Source organism: Danio aesculapii, chromosome 18 (genome assembly GCF_903798145.1).
Source record: "Danio aesculapii chromosome 18, fDanAes4.1, whole genome shotgun sequence".
NCBI classification, from domain to species: domain Eukaryota; kingdom Metazoa; phylum Chordata; class Actinopteri; order Cypriniformes; family Danionidae; genus Danio; species Danio aesculapii.
The window spans coordinates 42763838-42781592 of NC_079452.1; the positions used below are offsets into that span (position 1 = coordinate 42763838).

Sequence of the window (17755 nt, forward strand, 5' to 3'; positions counted from 1 at the left end):
ACTTTATATCAAATGTTAATCAGCCAAAATGTCATATTTCTTTAATTAATTCACATTCACTGGTGGAGATTTGTGGAAGACCAAGAAAGTTGATTTACTAAAAGAGTGCTCAACTCAAGAACAACAGTTTGGAAATCTGTTGAATCATTTGTGTTGACTGAAGTGTGTTTTTAAATCAGTTGGCAAGACACAGAAAAAACCTCCAGCAGAGTCTGAAGCCTGGCCCAGACCCCACCATTGATGGAGAAGCAGCGCTCGCATACTACACCAACCACACTGCACAGATAGAGGTATATCACAGTCAGAGCGATAACTTCCTGTCATTCACTCACACCTTTATTTTCTTTCTGTAGCTTTACTGTGGCACGTTTAAGGTGGAACACTGCAGGCTAAAACACTGTTATTATGCATCTGAGAGTTTGTGCTTTTTCTGTCTAATAGAAAGAAAAAAAATATTTGATGTTATCAATTGGTGCATGCAGATTCTGTTACAATACATATTCTTTAAGGCCTTTTCTCAAAATAATTTGTTTTCCTGCACTGAACCATATTTCTCCATTTTAGCAGCACTTGCATAAAGCAAACTTTAGTTTTTCATATCTATTTTTATCTGATTGTTTAAAAAATTGTATTATACGAAAGAATAATTGGTAACACTTTACAATAAGGTTCATTAGTTAATGCATTTACTAACATGAACTAATCATGAACAACACTTGTACAGCATTTATTAATCATAATTGAACATATACTAATGCTTTATTAACATCCAAGTCCATGCTTGTTAACATTAGTTAATGCGCCGTGAGTTAACTAACAATGAACAACCGTATTTTCATTAACTAACATGAACAAGCACTGTAGTAAATGTATTGTTCATTGTTTGTTTATGTAAGTAAATGCATTAATTAACATTAACTAATGAACCTTATTGTAAAGTGTGACCGAATAATTACAGCAATTTCCGATTTTTGTAGTGAAAAGAGAAATCAAAAATCAGTTAAGTGACTAATATGTCAAAAAAAAAAAACATTAATAGTGTCCAGGTTTTAGTGCTAGAAATATATGCAAAAATTCTCATATTTAATTAAACTTAATATGTTTAATCAAATAGTTTAAATGCCATCTATGGTTGTGTGTGTTTTTGAAAAAGACAACTATGGCTGTGTAATTAATCGAATCACATCATACATGATACGATTAGCTAATTGCATGAGACAGCGATATGTAATATACAGTTGAAGTCAGAATTATTAGCCCCCCTTTGAATTTTTTTTCTTTATTAAATATTTCCCAAATGATGTTTAACAGAGCAAGGAAATTTTCACAGTATGTCTGATAATGTTTTTTCTTCTGGAGAAAGTCTTATTTGTTTTATTTTGGCTAGAATAAAAGCAGTTTTTAATTCAAAAATTAATAAGCCCCTTTAAGCAATTTTTTTTTCAATAGTCTACAGAACAAACCATCATTATACAATAACTTGCCTAATTACCCTAACCTGCCTAGTTAACCTAATTAACCTAGTTTAGCCTTTAAATCTCACTTTAAGCTGTACAGAAGTGTCTTGAAAAGTATCTAGTAAAATATTATTTACTATCATCATGGCAAAGATACAATAAATCAGTTATTAGAAATGAGTTAATAAAACTATTAAACTATTATGCTTAGAAATGTGTTGAAGAAATCTTCTCTCCATTAAACAGAAATTGGGAAAAAAATAAACAGGGGAGGTAATAATTCTGACTTCATCTGTATATGTTTTTTTTTCATCGGTCCAGAGCAAATGTGACTGTTGTCTGTGTGTGATAGTCTTACTAACCAGTTGAGTTAGCATTCCTTCATTCTGCCCAATCAGAACTTTTCAGCCTGCCTCCAATCAGCCATGTTAGTTCGCTGAGTGTTCTGAATTTTTATATAAAAAAAAAAAAAATATATATATATATATATATATATTATTTTATTTTTTATTTTTTTATGTATAATAAGCTACATTATTTCCCTAATTTGAGTTGAACTTGTTTACAAAAAGGTAAGGTCATTTTATGTGCTCTAGAGAAAAATTAGTTTAATGTCTGAATATTTAAAAACAAATTTGAATAAATGTTTAAGTAAGTTAATGTCTTTTCAGTTTCTTTTTTTAACCAACACATTGCATTTTAGCAGTAAGAAGCTACGATATTGTATTACGAGATTATTGAGCTGACTCTTGACTACAAAATTAAATCTCAAATCAAATCGCAATCGCAAAATCTGTCAAAAAATTGCTTACTGATCTGCTACACTAATTAATAAATTTTTTTACCCCTTCACCTGCAGTGTTTTACCTTAAAGTCCAATTTATTTACCTCTGTTTTTATCAAATGTTGAAGCCAGAGTTTATCAGTAAAGCATGTCTGATTTAGATGTTTGTCCTAGATATTATGCAAGTTACATGTTTATCAATATTAAAATATAAGATCTTTAAATTTTTGTGTTAAAAAGGTTCACAATTCTTAATGTAATCCGTCAAATGCGGAAAGGCAGTTTATTTCCTTAAAAATACCCGTTCTATCAAACAATGCATTAAAGCTTGTGTTAAACATGACTGATTGCAGATTGTCCGCCATGATCGCACCATGGAGCAGATTGTGTTCCCCGTGCCCAACATTTGCGAGTATTTGACAGAGGAGTCGAAAGTACGTGTTTTCACCACCACAGAGCGGGACGACCAGGGCAGCAAAGTCAATGACTTCTTCCAGCAGTTTGATGATCTCTACAATGAGATGAGGTGGCAGAAGAAGATACGAAGTGGGTCATTTCTCTTTAGACAAATAATAATAATAATAATAATATAACAGTTTATTAGCAGTGTGGGTCTGTGTCAGGGTCATTAAACTGATGTTTTGGTGTGTGTCTGCAGATAATGCACCTCTTTTTTGGGTGTCAAAACATATTTCTTTGTGGGGAAGTATTTCCTTTAACATGGCTGTGTTGATCAACTTGGCTGTGGCTCTTTTCTACCCATTTGGAGATGATGGAGATGAAGGTAGAGTTTCTTGATTTATTTATTTATTTATTATTTTTATTGCAGCTTTAAAATTTACATACAGATGTATGGTATATAGGGTTTTCCAGATTGGGTACACATAACAACCAGAACCATAGGAATCCAGAAATTGTAGAAATGTTAAAAAAAAAAAAAATCCATAAATAAATAAATATAAAGATTACATAGAAACAATCAAAACAATACACACATTATCTAACGAAATTACATAATACAGATTTGTTGCTTTTCAATCACAATTAAATTTTTTAAATCTCAGTTTTCAAATTCTTATTTTTTTAACACATATTGTGGCTTCTCGATTCTTTTTAATACTTTGAGGTGCACTCCTTGAAATATTTTTTTGGCTCATATCTTGTATTGAATAACATCCTGGCACAACTCTGATAAATAGTAATAAGCAATTAAAATAATAACAATAACCTATGGATAAACGGTCAGCCAGGTGGTTACGATGCCTGTTAAAGGGTTGTGCAGTATAATTATGGCCCTGTGAATTCATCTGATGCTTAAAAACACAGTATACGGTCAAAAACCACAACAACAAAAACTCTATAACAATGTCTTGAATGAATTTGGATGAACCGTTCAGAAACTTTCTTGAAAAAGGTTTTTAAAGTTATAAATTTAGCAGATTAGACTTTTTGATCAGTAAAAACAAATCTAGAAAAAGTGTGCTACTATATGTAAATACTTGAAACTAGTGATTCTCAAACTTTTTTCACCAAGTATCCCTCAGAAAAAATTGTCTCTTCAAGTACCACCATAATGACCGGCGCTGAAACAAAGTAGCGTAGTATAGCATAGCATAGTCGGCCTAATTAAGCAGCTACAGCTCTGCACGGATCAAAAACATGGCAGATTAATTATTATTATCCTATTATTAAGAATATTTATTATTGTCAGCCACTTTAAACATTTATAAAATGTTTGAACATTAACACTGCACTGTGCTTATATGTAAAAAAAAAAAAAACTAAATAAATAAACAAAACGTCAATGTTTAATTTAAAATGTGCTTTTAAAAGTTAATAAAAAATGACACCGTTCTTAAAAAGTAACAAAACTGCTGTACTTTAATGTAAAGCATTAACAAATAGTAACCTATTCAGCAAAACCTGAAAATGTTTCTTGGACCACATAAATATAGGCTTTATGTCATCATATTCATATATAAACTCATTTTGGTACATTTTGAAATATACGTTGCATGTACACAGCTATGTCATATTTGTATATCTTTGAAGTCTAAACATTAGCTTGTTTTAAATTAGCATTAACATATTTAAATTAGAAATTAGATCTGTTTACTTTGCGTTAGAGTAGGCTTTGTGTGTCAGAAAAGCAAGTTATTAACCATATTTGGGATAGCCTGCGGCCCCTCCCCACAACAGTTACAAATATGGGGAGGAATTTAGTTTCAAATAATAGAATACATAACAAACATTCGAAAATAAAAAATAAAATAACAGGCTAAGCCTATTGAAATCAATGGCCTATAAAGAAATTAAATCAAGAAATAAAATCTTGTTAAGTTTTTATTCACTGTATTTAAATATTGATTAAATTGAGTTATTTAGTGAAGAGCCATAAATCTCTCATTTTGACCCACTGTTTTGTTTGATAACAGAGGTGTCACTTTTAAAATGCCCAGATCTATAATGAAAGCACTCGATTACTTTTGTAACTGTTTGTGCTCATTTAAGACAAAATTATTTGCTTAAAAACCCCACTCAAATCCAAAATTATTCACTTTCGCTCATCTTTAGGTCACGTTTATAAAGCTGATCTGGGAACTAGGCATTGGAAGGGCGATGGTCGATGCATAGCTTTAATGAAAAGGAAGTGAATACAGACAAAATTAGTTTCACGCTTAAACCTTCTCTTAGAAATAGAAAGATTCGGCATCTTTTTCAGAGTGAAATAACCTCTATTCCTCATGTCATATTTCAATGGAATAATTTATTTCATGACAGTCCTAGGAAGATTGTGTGGTCTTTACCCAACAAGTTTTAATCACAATAAGATTAAAGAGGTTTCCTTGAAATTGCTACATCGAGTTTATCTGGTAAATGTTTATATAAAAAATGCTTCCTGAAAAGGATCCCCTTTGTTCCTTTTGTGGAATAAAAGATGAATCTGTCGAACATCTTTTTTGGGAATGTGCCCATTTTAAGATTTTTTGGAACGAATTTAGTTTATTTATATGTGTCTCTCTTTTAGATAATTTTCCTTAGTCATACAAGGATGTTTTATTTGGTTTTTATTATGTTGATAAAGTAAAAGATAAACATTTTCTAATAAATCTATTTATTTTACTAGCAAATTTTTTTGATATACAAATGCAAATTTTTGTCTGTAAAGCCCCTTTTTATTATTTTTTGTAAAGATTTGAAATATTATTTGAATACAATCTCTACCTCCAGCAATGTTAAAGCTTTAAAATCAATAACAGTATGTGAATCTTACAGTATTGTCTCTATAATCTATAATACCCAGCGGACTGTATTTTATGTGACCTTTTATACATCACTGTGACCTTGCTTTAAGATCGATTTAAAGTGATTTTTGTAATTTATATTACCCCTGGCATAATCTTTTGTTTCTCTTTTTGTTTTGTTCTGTTGTCTGTTTTGTTGTTATAGGATTTATCCCTTTTCTGAAAAAAAAAGTGAAGACGGCCATTTTTGTATTAATTTTAACGTGCTTTCAAGCTATAATTCTCTTGAACAGTACCACAGTTTGAGAACCACTGCTTTAAACCAATCCAGAAAAAAATTAAACCCCATTTCATATGCACTATTAACATTATAATCTAAGTAGTGTTAAAAATACTGTTTTATTATTGTTTAAATGTGAATAAAATATTAAATCAACATGACATTTCTTCAAATGCATATTAATGCAAAATTTCTATTAATTTTTGAAAAAACTAAAGCAGATTACACAGGGTTCTGCCAAAAATCAAACATCTTCATGTTTGGTTATGTCCTTCAGGTGTCTTGCCTCCATTCCTGTCTGTCTTGCTGTGGGTGGCGGTGGTTGTGAGCACCTTCACATTATTTGTTCTTCCCCCGCGTGGAGGCATCCTGGCATTCTTGGTGACCGTCATCTTCCGCTCAATCTACACGCTGGGTTTAGGACCCACACTGCTGCTCCTGGGGGCTGCCAATGTAAGGCTAATTCATTATCAACCATCCATGCTTCATTTAAACTCTTCAGCTCTCCGCCTTTACCAATTGATTAAATGTCAAAGTGTATTTTGAATATATAGAGCGGATAAAGTCTTATTAGAGAAGACCTCATGTTTGCTAATTAATCGTTATTACTGATTAATTTCAAGAAGGCGCTTGATATGTGGCTAAATATGAAATGAGATGGCAGCCGAGGATACAGCATTGCCGTTTTGCATCAGTGTCACTTGCGTTGACAGAAGCGGCTGATGTGCTTGATGTGCCTTGAGATCAAAAATGAGAGTGATTTCATGGCTCACTCACAGCCAACTGAAGCTTCGGCCTTCAAACTGCTGACGCCTCCCTCTGTTGTGCCAGTCTGTTCAAGCTGGCGTCTCCTCAGCCATCATGGCACCACAAGAAGTCCCAACAGAGACATGTGCTCAAACAGATTCTGCCAGTCTGGGATCTGTTATATGAGACGCCACTCGCCACGTCTTCTAGTGGTCCAACTAAGTTAACCTTTAAAAATGTTTTGCCATCTATGGTTGTGTGTGTTTCGAAAAAGCCAACTCAGTGATCTGCTTTTTTCCTCCTTCTACATACAGGATTTCTAACATGTTACAAATGCTAGCAGTAAATAGCTAATTTAAGTGTCAGTACGTGTTAAAATGTTGCTCTAAAACTACAAAAACTAGCCAAGATTATTAAAAAACATGCTAAGTACAATAGCCTACATGTTAAAATGACATAATTAATAAAAGTTTAGGATTACTAGTGTGTTATTACTAGCCAAAATGTTACTAGTTATTACTAGCCAAAAATGGTAACAACTAAAACGCGTCCAAGTTAAAATTACATAAATTAGTTTAAACGTGCTAGCTTGTTAATTAAACATTAAAATATGATCGAAACAAGCCTAAAATGCTAACAACTAATATATGCTAATTAGCCTACAGTAGATGTTAAAATGGTATAACTAATAGTTTAAGATTGCTAGCTTGCTAACTATTTATTAAAATATGATAAAATCAAGCCAAAAATGCTAACACGAAAAATGCTAAGTACATGTTGAAATTACATAAGTTTACACAAGCTTGTTAACTATTAAACTATGATCACAGTAGTCTACATGTTAAAATGACATAACTAATAAAGTTTAAGATTACTAGCTTGTTAACTAATATGATCATAACTAGCTAATGACTAAAACATGCCCCTGCTGAAAAAAACAGCATTTGCTGGTAAGGTATGTTTAAGGTAGGTCTTGCTCGTCTCAATGCTGGTCTTGCTGGCTAGGACCATCACTGAGACCAGCATTGAGACCAGCATTGAGACCAGCACTGAAACCAGCATTGAGACCAGCAAAACCAGCATTGAAACCAGCAAGACCAGCAATGAAACCAGCAAGACCAGCATCAAAACCAGCAAGACCAGCATTGAGACCAGCAAGACCAGCATCGAAGCCAGCAAAACCAGCATCGAGACCAGCAAGACCAGCATCGAAACCAGCAAGACCAGCATCGAAACCAGCAAGACCAGCATCGAAACCAGCAAGACCAACATAAACCAGCAAGACCAGCTTTGAAACCAGCAAGACCAGCATCAAAAAAATACCTTAACAGCATATGCTGCGGTTTTTTTAAGCAGAGGCTAAATGTTAAAATGGCAAAACCAATGAAGTTAAAGAATGCTTTGTTAATTATTTATTAAAATATTATCAAAACTAGCCAAAAATACTAATAAACAATTAAAACATGCTAACCACGTTAAAATTACATAAGTTTAAACATGCTAGCTCGTTAACTATTTATTAAAATATGATCGAAGTAAGCCTAAAAATGCTAACAACTAAAACATGCCAAGTACAGTAGTCTACATGTTAAAACGGCACAAATAAAGTTTAAGGATGTTAGCTTGTCAACTAATATGATCAAAACTAGCCAAAAAATGCTACAACTAAAACATGCCAACTACATGTTCAAATGGAATAACTAATGAAGTTTAAAAATGCTAGCTGGTTATCAAATTTTCAAATATGATCAAATCAAGCCTAAAATGCTAACAACTAAAACATGCGAACTGTAAATGTTACAATAACATAACAAAGTTCAAGTGTGCTAGCTTGTTAACTAATTATTAAAATATGATCAAAACAAGCCAGAAAACACTAACAGCTAAAACATGTTAAATAGTTGCTAGAACTACTAATGAAGCTTAAGCATACTAACGTAATGGTAGCATAATGTGCAAGTTAGCAACCACTCCAAAGCATTTTAACAACTGCCGAGCAACACACTAGCTCTTATGGTGGCAAGATAAAGGTGAGGGACAGTTTAAGTGCAGTTTAAAACATTTATTTAAAGAATCCAAACAAAATCCAAAAGGCCAAGGCAAAGCCGTCTTGTAGCCACCCAGAAAACTCTAGCAACTAGCCAGTCAAACTTCTTTAAATTCATCTACTGTACATAAACTTTCAAATGATTTCAAAGACTTACAAACTTCTACAGCTTCTTCATCTTTCAAGCTTTCTCAAGTCAACATCACACATTGTCTTGTACAGTGTAGTTTGCATTTGTCTTTTGTTCTTCTCTCTTTGCTGTTTGAATTGAAGGTTTGATGATAAGGATGCTGAATTTATGAGGTAACATTATCTGTATTATCTTCTCACAGCTGCTGAATAAAATTGTGTTCCTGGTTAGTTTTGTGGGGAATCAAGGCACGTTCACCCGAGGGTACAAGGCGGTAATCATGGACGTCTTCTTCCTCCTGCACGTCAGTTACGTCATCGTCTGCATGCTGGGGCTGTTTGTGCACGAGTTCTTCTACAGTATCCTGGTATGGCTTCTCACATTTTACTGTTTGATTTTTATTTATTTATTTATTTTGTACTAAATGAAGTTAATGTTTGACCTTCGTATGCTTTTAAACATGAGGTTTAGGGATTCTTGCTTTCAAAAAAAAGAGGTTTTCCTGTTTTTAAGGATATTAAACAGCTGTGAACGTTAGGCTGTGATTTATGTGGTTTAAACAATAATTGATAATACAAAAATAACACATTTAAAGATTTTTAAAATTCATTCATTCATTTTCCTTCAGCCTAGTCCCTTTATTCATCTGGGGTTACCACAGCGGAATGAACCGCCAACTTATCCAGCATATGTTTTACACAACGAATGCCCTTCCGGCTGCAACCCAGTACAGGGAAACATCCATACACACTCATTCACATGCACACACTCATACACTACGGCCAATTTAGTTTATTCAATTCCCCTATAGTGCATGTCTTTGGACTGTGGGGGAAGCTGAAGCACCTGGAGCAAACCTACGTGAACACGGGGACAACAGGCAAACTCCACACAGAAATGTCATCCAACCCAGCCGGGACTCGAACCAGTGACCTTCTTGCTGTGAGGCAACAGTGTTAACCACTGAGCCACCGTGTCGCCTTTTAAAATTTATATTTTATTTTGTTTCAAATATTTTTAAAATTAATAAATTTTTTATTTTGTGAAAATTTATAAACCCATTTCAAGAGGATCACGTGCTTATGATTAACCATGGCTGGTCTTGCATTAGCTATCATATGATTTACCAATCAGACAAATCCAAACTTGCATAAATAACCAGGTTTCCTTACCTTAGTCATTTTCGTCTTGAAGAATCTCCCTTCCACCCCTATTCCTCCCCCTCTTTCCTAGATTAATACAGTTCAGGGTGGCACGGTGGCTCAATGGTTACCTCACAGCAAGAAAGTCACTGGTTCAAGTCCCAGCTGGGCTGGTTGGCATTTCTGTGTGAAGTTTGCATATTCTCTCAAACAAATGTACATTTTTCTGTGAAAATCAGACATGCAGTATAAAGGCTGGCTCACACTGTGCGATTTTTATGTATTTTTTAATCCTGAACAATTGTAGCATGTCAGACTGCACGAACAAGATCTCAGCTGTCATAAAGTCAGACTGAATGACATTGAAGATGCGCCAAACACGAAAGAAAATGCCCTCGGAGTTTGACGTCATCCACCTGTGACACTTTCACTATCTAGCGTTCTGAAATGATTGCTAACAGAAAACATAAACAATTTGTAGCGGCAATTTTGCACACGGCGTGTCTCAGTAATAAAACTATAAGGGAAAAAAAAAACAATTTTGACATTTCCCCGCGGTCATTTAAATTGTTGCATGGATTGCGCTATCAAATTCGGAGCGCCTATTGGTTCTTGGATTGACGCTCATCAAAGCTGTTGTCACACTGCAGGAAAGTGTCTAAATTCTTTTGACACTGCCAGAGCTTCATCGGAGGAAAAATCTGATTGCATCGGGCACTTAGCGGCTGTCTGTGAACATGTCAAACCAACGGTCAAAGACCACAGATTTTAGCCTAGGATTTCAGGAATCTTTTAAGATTTCCCAAATTTGTCTCAGATGACAAAATCGTGGCTGAAATCTCACAGTGTGAGCAGGGCTTAAGAGAATTGAATTAACCAAATTGGCACAGTATATGAGCATTTTAGTACTGGGCTTCACCACATAAACATATGCTGGTATAGTTGGCAGTTCATTTCGCCATGGCAACCCCTAATAATCAAGAAATAGGTCGAAACAACAAATTTGGGGAAGCTCCCGAGACCTACATAAGCTCAGACTCCCCTCTCCCCCGATGAAACGGGAGGGAGTCCTGTGCGTAAGAATCTTCTGGGCCCAGGGCTCTCTCTTCGGACAGCATGCTAAACACTCTTTATTATCAGTCATCAGTTAAGTGTGAACTCTTGAAATTATTTTATCTTCTGTAAACTGCAGAGAAAGTATAACCATTTTTCATTTTTTTTTTTTTTTTTTTTATCGTAGAAATATGTAAATAAATGCTGAAATTATGTTATTTTTCCTATTTTATTCTGTTAGGGTAAATATTAGCAAATAGTTATTACAATTTTAAGTTTTCATTATTTTAAAATGTTGTATTTTGCAAATATTCCCGTCTTTACTACAATACAACAACATTTGAAAATAGTGTTCTTTAGAATCAGAAATAGTACATTTTTGTTGCAATTTAATGCCAATATTGACCAGTGTAGCAAAAAGTTGTTGTTTTTTTGGCTTTAGAGCAATTGAAATGTTAAATATTTATTTAATCATTATACCATTTCATAATTTCTCTTTCTTTGACTCTCTCTTTAGTTGTTCGATCTCGTCCGTAGAGAGGAAACTCTCCTAAACGTGATGAGGAGTGTAACTAAGAACGGCCGCTCCATCTTCCTCACCGCCGTTTTGGCCATCATTCTGGTCTACCTCTTCTCCATTGTGGGCTTTCTCTTCTTCAAAGATGACTTCCTCATGGAAGTAGACCACCTCCCTTTAAGTAAGCATGAAGTGGACATGATGTTCCCGTCACGCTCTCTTCTGTGGTGGCCTTCGAGCTGCACACTGCATAAAACTAGTGGTTTTGCCCTTTCGTTTCATATTTTCCGAATGTTCTGCATGGATGAAGTCATTATCATGTGCAACCTTCCTTGTGGGTAAACAAGTTGATGGGAGCATATCATAAAATAAAGACTTTTTTCGAAGGTTAAGTGCTATAATCAAGTCCTGATACATCTACTAACCCATCAAATATGAAAAAGAACAGACTAGTAACTTTGTTTAGATAATCCTTTTTCTGCAACTTAAAAAAAACAAGCTTTTTTAGGTTTTGTTTAACCAGTGATGGAGGAAATTGATCTTATTATACAGCAGTTCGGCACTTATTTTTACTTGAGATTTACGATATCTGCACCAGAAAGTTACCATGGTCTCTTACTGTATTCATATCATATTCCTATTCATATCTTAGATAATCCCTTTTCTGCAACTTGTTGAAAAATAAGCTGTTTAGATTTTGTTCCCCCAGTGATGAGGGAAGGGGATCTTATTATACATTATCCTCAATTAATCTGCACGTTTTTACCCATGGCACCACTGCAGCAGTTCAACAGTTTTGTTTACTTACTATAGCAGCTTGAGATTTACGATTTTGGCACCAGAACATTACCATTGTCTCTGACTGTATTCATAGAGACCATGGTGTTAGATTTATCGCAAAACACTTACTGTCAGCATAATTCATCAACACACGTTTACTATGCACTGTATAATCAGATGATGGACATTTTTGAAAATATAATAGAATTGGACTAATAGTGTTATGTTTAGTTGTAAAGGTCAGTACATCTGAACAGAGCAGTAGCATTGTAGTAATTGAGTAATTAAATCAATTTTACTCCACTAGAACTACGTATAGTTGAAGTCAAGATTATTAGCCCTGCTGTGAATTTGAACTCTTTTTTTCAAATATTTCCCAAATAGAGTTTAACAGAGCAAGTACCTTTTCACAATATTTCCTATATATTTTTTTCTTCTGGAGAAAGTCTTATTATTATTATTTTTTCCGCTAGAATAAAAACAATTTTTAATTTTTAAAAACATTTTAAGGTCAAAATTATTAGCCCCCTTAAGCAATATATATTTTTTGATAGTCTACAGCAGTGTTTCCCAACCCTGTTCCTGAAGGCACACCCAACAGTCCACATTTTCAACCTCTCCCTAATCAAACACACCTGAATCATCTTATCATAACATCAGAAGAGACTCCAAAACCTGAAATGAATGGGTCAGATAATGGAGACATCCAAAATATGTACTGTTGGTGTGCCTCCAGGAACAGGGTTGGGAAACACTGGTCTACAGAACAAACCATTGTTATACAATAACTTGCCTTATAAACCTAATCTGCCTAGTTAACCTAATTAACCTAGTTAAGCCTTTAAATGTCAGTTTAATCTTAATACTGCTATCTTGAAAAATATTTAGCTTACACCCAAATAGATTTGAAAAGCTATAATAAATAAACCATGGCATATTTTGAGCTGATAACTTGACACAATTTTATTTTATGTCTTTTATAAAAGCGGCACAATACGCCCCTTTGAAATATCTATTTTAATGAGCTTTCCTCATCTGTGATGTGTTTAGTGTATCTATGCAAGCACGCACATGCTGAAGTAAAAAGGTGAAGATGTTTTTGAGATGCATGTGTGTTAATATGGTCACACATGCTCATGTAGCTGCATTGAGATGGAAGAGGACCTGCTAGCACATGGCACCTGTTGCATAACCCAGCAGTGGCCACACACTCCCTTATGTAATCTCTTCCTCTGTGCGCCGCAGCACTGGGGACACAAAGGGCACACGCATACGCACATGCATGCACTGGAATAAATCAGAAGTGATTGAATAAAATACTTCAATTGTGGAAATACAAAAGCTTTGATTGGCTAGATGAGTTTCGAATGTTTCAGTGTTTGCTGTTGAAATAGTTTTCTTGTTTTATGACAAATAAACTTAATCAGATCAGACTTTTAAATTGTTATGCTCATGCCATGAATGTGTCCAGTTAAAAAACAATATGTTACTGATGAGTGTTTGTTTGATTTTTCTTTTAGAGAGGCCAAATGTGAATGGGAAGTCTATGAGCTGTGTGAGTGCAGACTGTGCGGAATCCCCGTTTAGTCCTGACCATGGTAAGTCAACTGTGTTTTTGTATTTATGGTGGGCCCAAAACATTTCTTGATCTAAATGCATGAATGTACTTGAATTGGATGACAAAACAGTGTTTAATTCATGCAGTTCATGCAAATAATTAGGTAAAATCAGCATTTACTCAACTCTACTTGTTTAGAACATGTATTTAAGTGTTTTTCTTTTCTTTAATGCAAAAGAAGGTGTTAACCAAGTACTTGTTATAGTATTATGTTTTTTCTTCTTCTTACTATGATAGTCAACTGTCTAGTTACAAACAGTTTTGCTTACATTTATTGTGGAATCCAGTTGAAACATTGGATTTTATACACTTTTGCTAAATGCAATCGAATGTTTAGTTGGTGATTTAGGTCTTATTAAATTGATATGTTGTAGGCAGGGTGCGAATTACAGGGGGGTTTGGGGGAGATTGACCACCCTTATTAAGACTTGATCCCCCTTTGAATAATGTCAAAACAAGATGTATGGGGGGGGTCAGCCATTTAAAATAATAGCTATCCAGCCTCCGGCGCCTAGACTGCAGCTCTGCACAAGACGTTTGGCCAGGGGAGAAATGGTCGTGCCCAACTGAGCCTGGTCTCGAGGTTTTTTTTAATTCTTCACTTTCACCAATTGGTGAAGTTTTTTTCCTCGCTGCTGTCGCCTCTGGCTTGCATGGTTCGGGATCTGTAGAGCTGCGCATCGATGGATTACTCTTCAGTGTTTGGACTCTAAGTAGTGAATATTAAACCACACTAAACTGAGTTAAACTGAACTGAACTTAAACACTGAGAACTGAACTACACTGTTTCAATTTACTATGATCTTCTATGTGAAGCTGCTTTGACACAATCTACATTGTAAAAGCACATTACAAATAAAGGTGAAATGAGTTGAATTAAATTTGACCACCCCAATAACAGTTCATACCACTGAGAATGCATAATCACACCATTCAGTCCATGTGAGAAGAAAGTCATTCAACAGTCTGAAACTGGCAAGATTGTTTTCTCATAAAATACTTGTTTGCTTCTACATGTAGCCTCAAATTAAAGTCAAATTAGATGCATGGTTTGTATAGTTTGACCTTGAGTAAACCGAAATAGCTAATCAGGTCAAAATCATAGACTGTAAAAGATATGGATGTAGTATCTGTGACGTCACCCATAGGTTTCTGAAGAACGCAAAAGAAGCAACAAGTAGGCGTGGCCAACTGTCGCCATTGTGTTCACATGTTATCGCACCGACCGGGGGATACCAAACAAGAGCAAAGAGGCGGAGCGTGAGCGGAGCTACAGACGCCTGCTAGCATTTTCTTAGATGGGGTTTTCTTTGGGAGAAATGCTTAATACTTCATTACCTGCATCTCGTTTGTGTTCTGACCACATGTGCTTGGTTGTACACTATATCAATAAAGTGTTTAGACTTTTAAAAACACTGCGGTTATACATTGAGCCACTAAGCATTGTTCTATGATGCTTTTCTACAGGAGGAAAACATGAAGAACTTCCAAACACTTCAAATATAGTCTGTGTTAGTAAATGCAAGGCTATTTATGAGATCCAGGCATAACACTGGATGACAACGCTTCAGATGACTGTTCTAGAGCCTACAGCTAATCAGTCTGTCAGATTCTAGAGTGCATTACAGGTCTAAAGAAAATTATAAATGATGAATGATTTTAAATAAAACAAATACATTTATAGAGGTGGTATAAGTATATCATTTCACTCGCCTGAGAAATGGAGGCCATGTGAATGGTTTGTGAGCACAATTAAGTGCACACAGCATGCCATATCATCTTCAAAACAAAACGAAAATGTGATGTTTATGCTGAGCTCAGCGGCTAATCAGCCGGAATCAGCTAAGGTGATGAGATGGCAACCAGTGAGACCTAGCTGTCACTCAAGTGGCCACGCCCTTAATTATGCAGACTTAACATAACTTAATATAAAGGAAACAGATGAGTTATTAAAAAAATACACCCCCTCACAGTTGTCATGAAGGGTAATATTAGCTATATGAATCCAAATCGTTCGTTGTACCAGGCTGTAAACACCTTTTTTCTGCTGTAAAGTTGGCCATTTTAACAGTGGGGTGAACAGAAATCTGCTCTATTTTAGAGCCAGGAATAGCGGAATTGTGATGAATTGCAGTTTCAGTTACTTCCGTGTTTGCTTTATGAGGGAGAGCAGGAGGTTGCCGCTTGGTCAGAATACAGTAAATAGCCTATCCCACAAAATACTGTAAACTTAAATACATTTAATTAATAAATTAGATGTAATTTAAATAAACACATACATTTGATTCACTGAAGCATGTTTTACACAAACTAACATTACTGAAAATTTGACCTCCCCAATCGTCAATGAATAATTCACACACTGGTTGTAGGGCCACCATATAGATCTGAAGTCAATGGTGTTTTTTTTTTAAAATCATTGTTTTGTTTATTGGGTGTCCATAGAAAAGATTAATGTTCAAAATATGCTTTACATTACATTTACATTACAGCACCTCAATTTCCATCCTGAATATTAGTTCTACAAAGCCCCGCCTTCCAGAAAACCCAGGCTGCTCTGATTGGCCAGCTGAGCCAATTCACTGTGATTGGCTAAACACCTCAAGCATGTATTGGAACATAATTGTGCATTGTTTGTGCCAATGGCCTTGTGGGCAGTACTCCGATGTAATGCCATTGTGCTTTGGGCATCCCAAGTTTGGGTCCCTCAAAGACCTTTCCCAATCCCGTTTTTTTATGTCTTTCTCCAACCTTCCTTCCTGTCTTAATGCTGTCCTGGAAAAAACACACAAATCTTAAAAAATCTTAAATTAAAATCTTAAAAGTAATCTAAATCTTACAAAAATAATGTTATCATGTAAATATTAAAGATTCCAGAGATTCTGTAGCAGTTGTAAATGGTAACAGTTAATTAAAATGATGTTGCTTTTGTTCAACACGATACCCCTATGCATGAATATGTGTATTATATTCACATATTATAACAAATCCAGGGATTTAATTGAAAAATAATCCCGGACGAGCCCCCGTTAAATGCCAAAATAATAATAAAAAAAAAGTCTAAATCTTTTTTAGCTCTCTTTAAACCAGAGATGCCCCAACTAGGGCCCGCGGGCCAAAGTTGGCCCATCGTAACATTTAATTTGGCCCACCGTCCCATCTGAGAAGAGAGAGAGAATGACAGGTAATTATTTGTATAGGTATTCACTTAATATATATTGTCATTTCTGATTTAACGTAACATTTTGTTTGTTTTATTGTTAAACTACAAAAAAAGATAACTGAAATTAAATGTAAATGAATCTGATTTTTTGGTTTTTATGTAAATACCGTCACTTGACAGATAGAGGACAATGCACAAGACATCGGCATCTTGACTAGTGTATACAGCATTGAACTCATTATGTTCACATTATGTTTTAACATGAATTATTTGTTTTTATTGTAATAAATTCATAATAAGATGTAAAAAGATAGAATGCATTAGGCCATATGATTAAAGTATTTTTGCTATTTATTTTTTTAATTCTTAAATAAATTAAGAAATGACCCATTGCAACTTTAATGAAATACAGTTTGCTATATTTACCTTCGACTCACAACCCTCAATCAAGTTTGGTTTTTGGCCCTTCATAAGAAAATGTTTGGGCACCTCTGCTCTCTCTAAACAAATTAGAGCCTGCTTTCATTGCACATGACTTTATGCAGAATCATAGCAGTGTGTCAAATTGTGACATAGATGTTTCGCAAGTAATCATTAGTTAGATCTGAGGTCATTTCTCAGAATAATTTTTGTAACTTTGAAGTGCTTCCACTCGCACAAACATATGCAATACACACTTAAAAAAATCTAAATAATCATCATTTTTCATGATCATTAATGCCAATATGTAAATACTGTGCTGCTTTATTTACAGTACGATAGGCAGGAAATACTGGAATTGAATTGTGAAAG

General features: G+C 34.7%; 1 protein-coding gene across 1 annotated transcript in view; it reads left to right on the forward strand.

Moving 5' to 3' along the window:
* itpr2 (inositol 1,4,5-trisphosphate receptor, type 2) overlaps positions 1–17755 on the forward strand; it is a 176602-nt gene that overhangs the window by 129101 nt on the left and 29746 nt on the right. Inside the window, exons 46-52 of the mRNA XM_056478765.1 lie at positions 180–290; positions 2595–2787; positions 2900–3025; positions 6044–6219; positions 8893–9057; positions 11403–11583; positions 13703–13780. Coding sequence (XP_056334740.1) covers positions 180–290; positions 2595–2787; positions 2900–3025; positions 6044–6219; positions 8893–9057; positions 11403–11583; positions 13703–13780 — 1030 coding nt within the window. The remainder of the gene's footprint in view (positions 1–179; positions 291–2594; positions 2788–2899; positions 3026–6043; positions 6220–8892; positions 9058–11402; positions 11584–13702; positions 13781–17755) is intronic.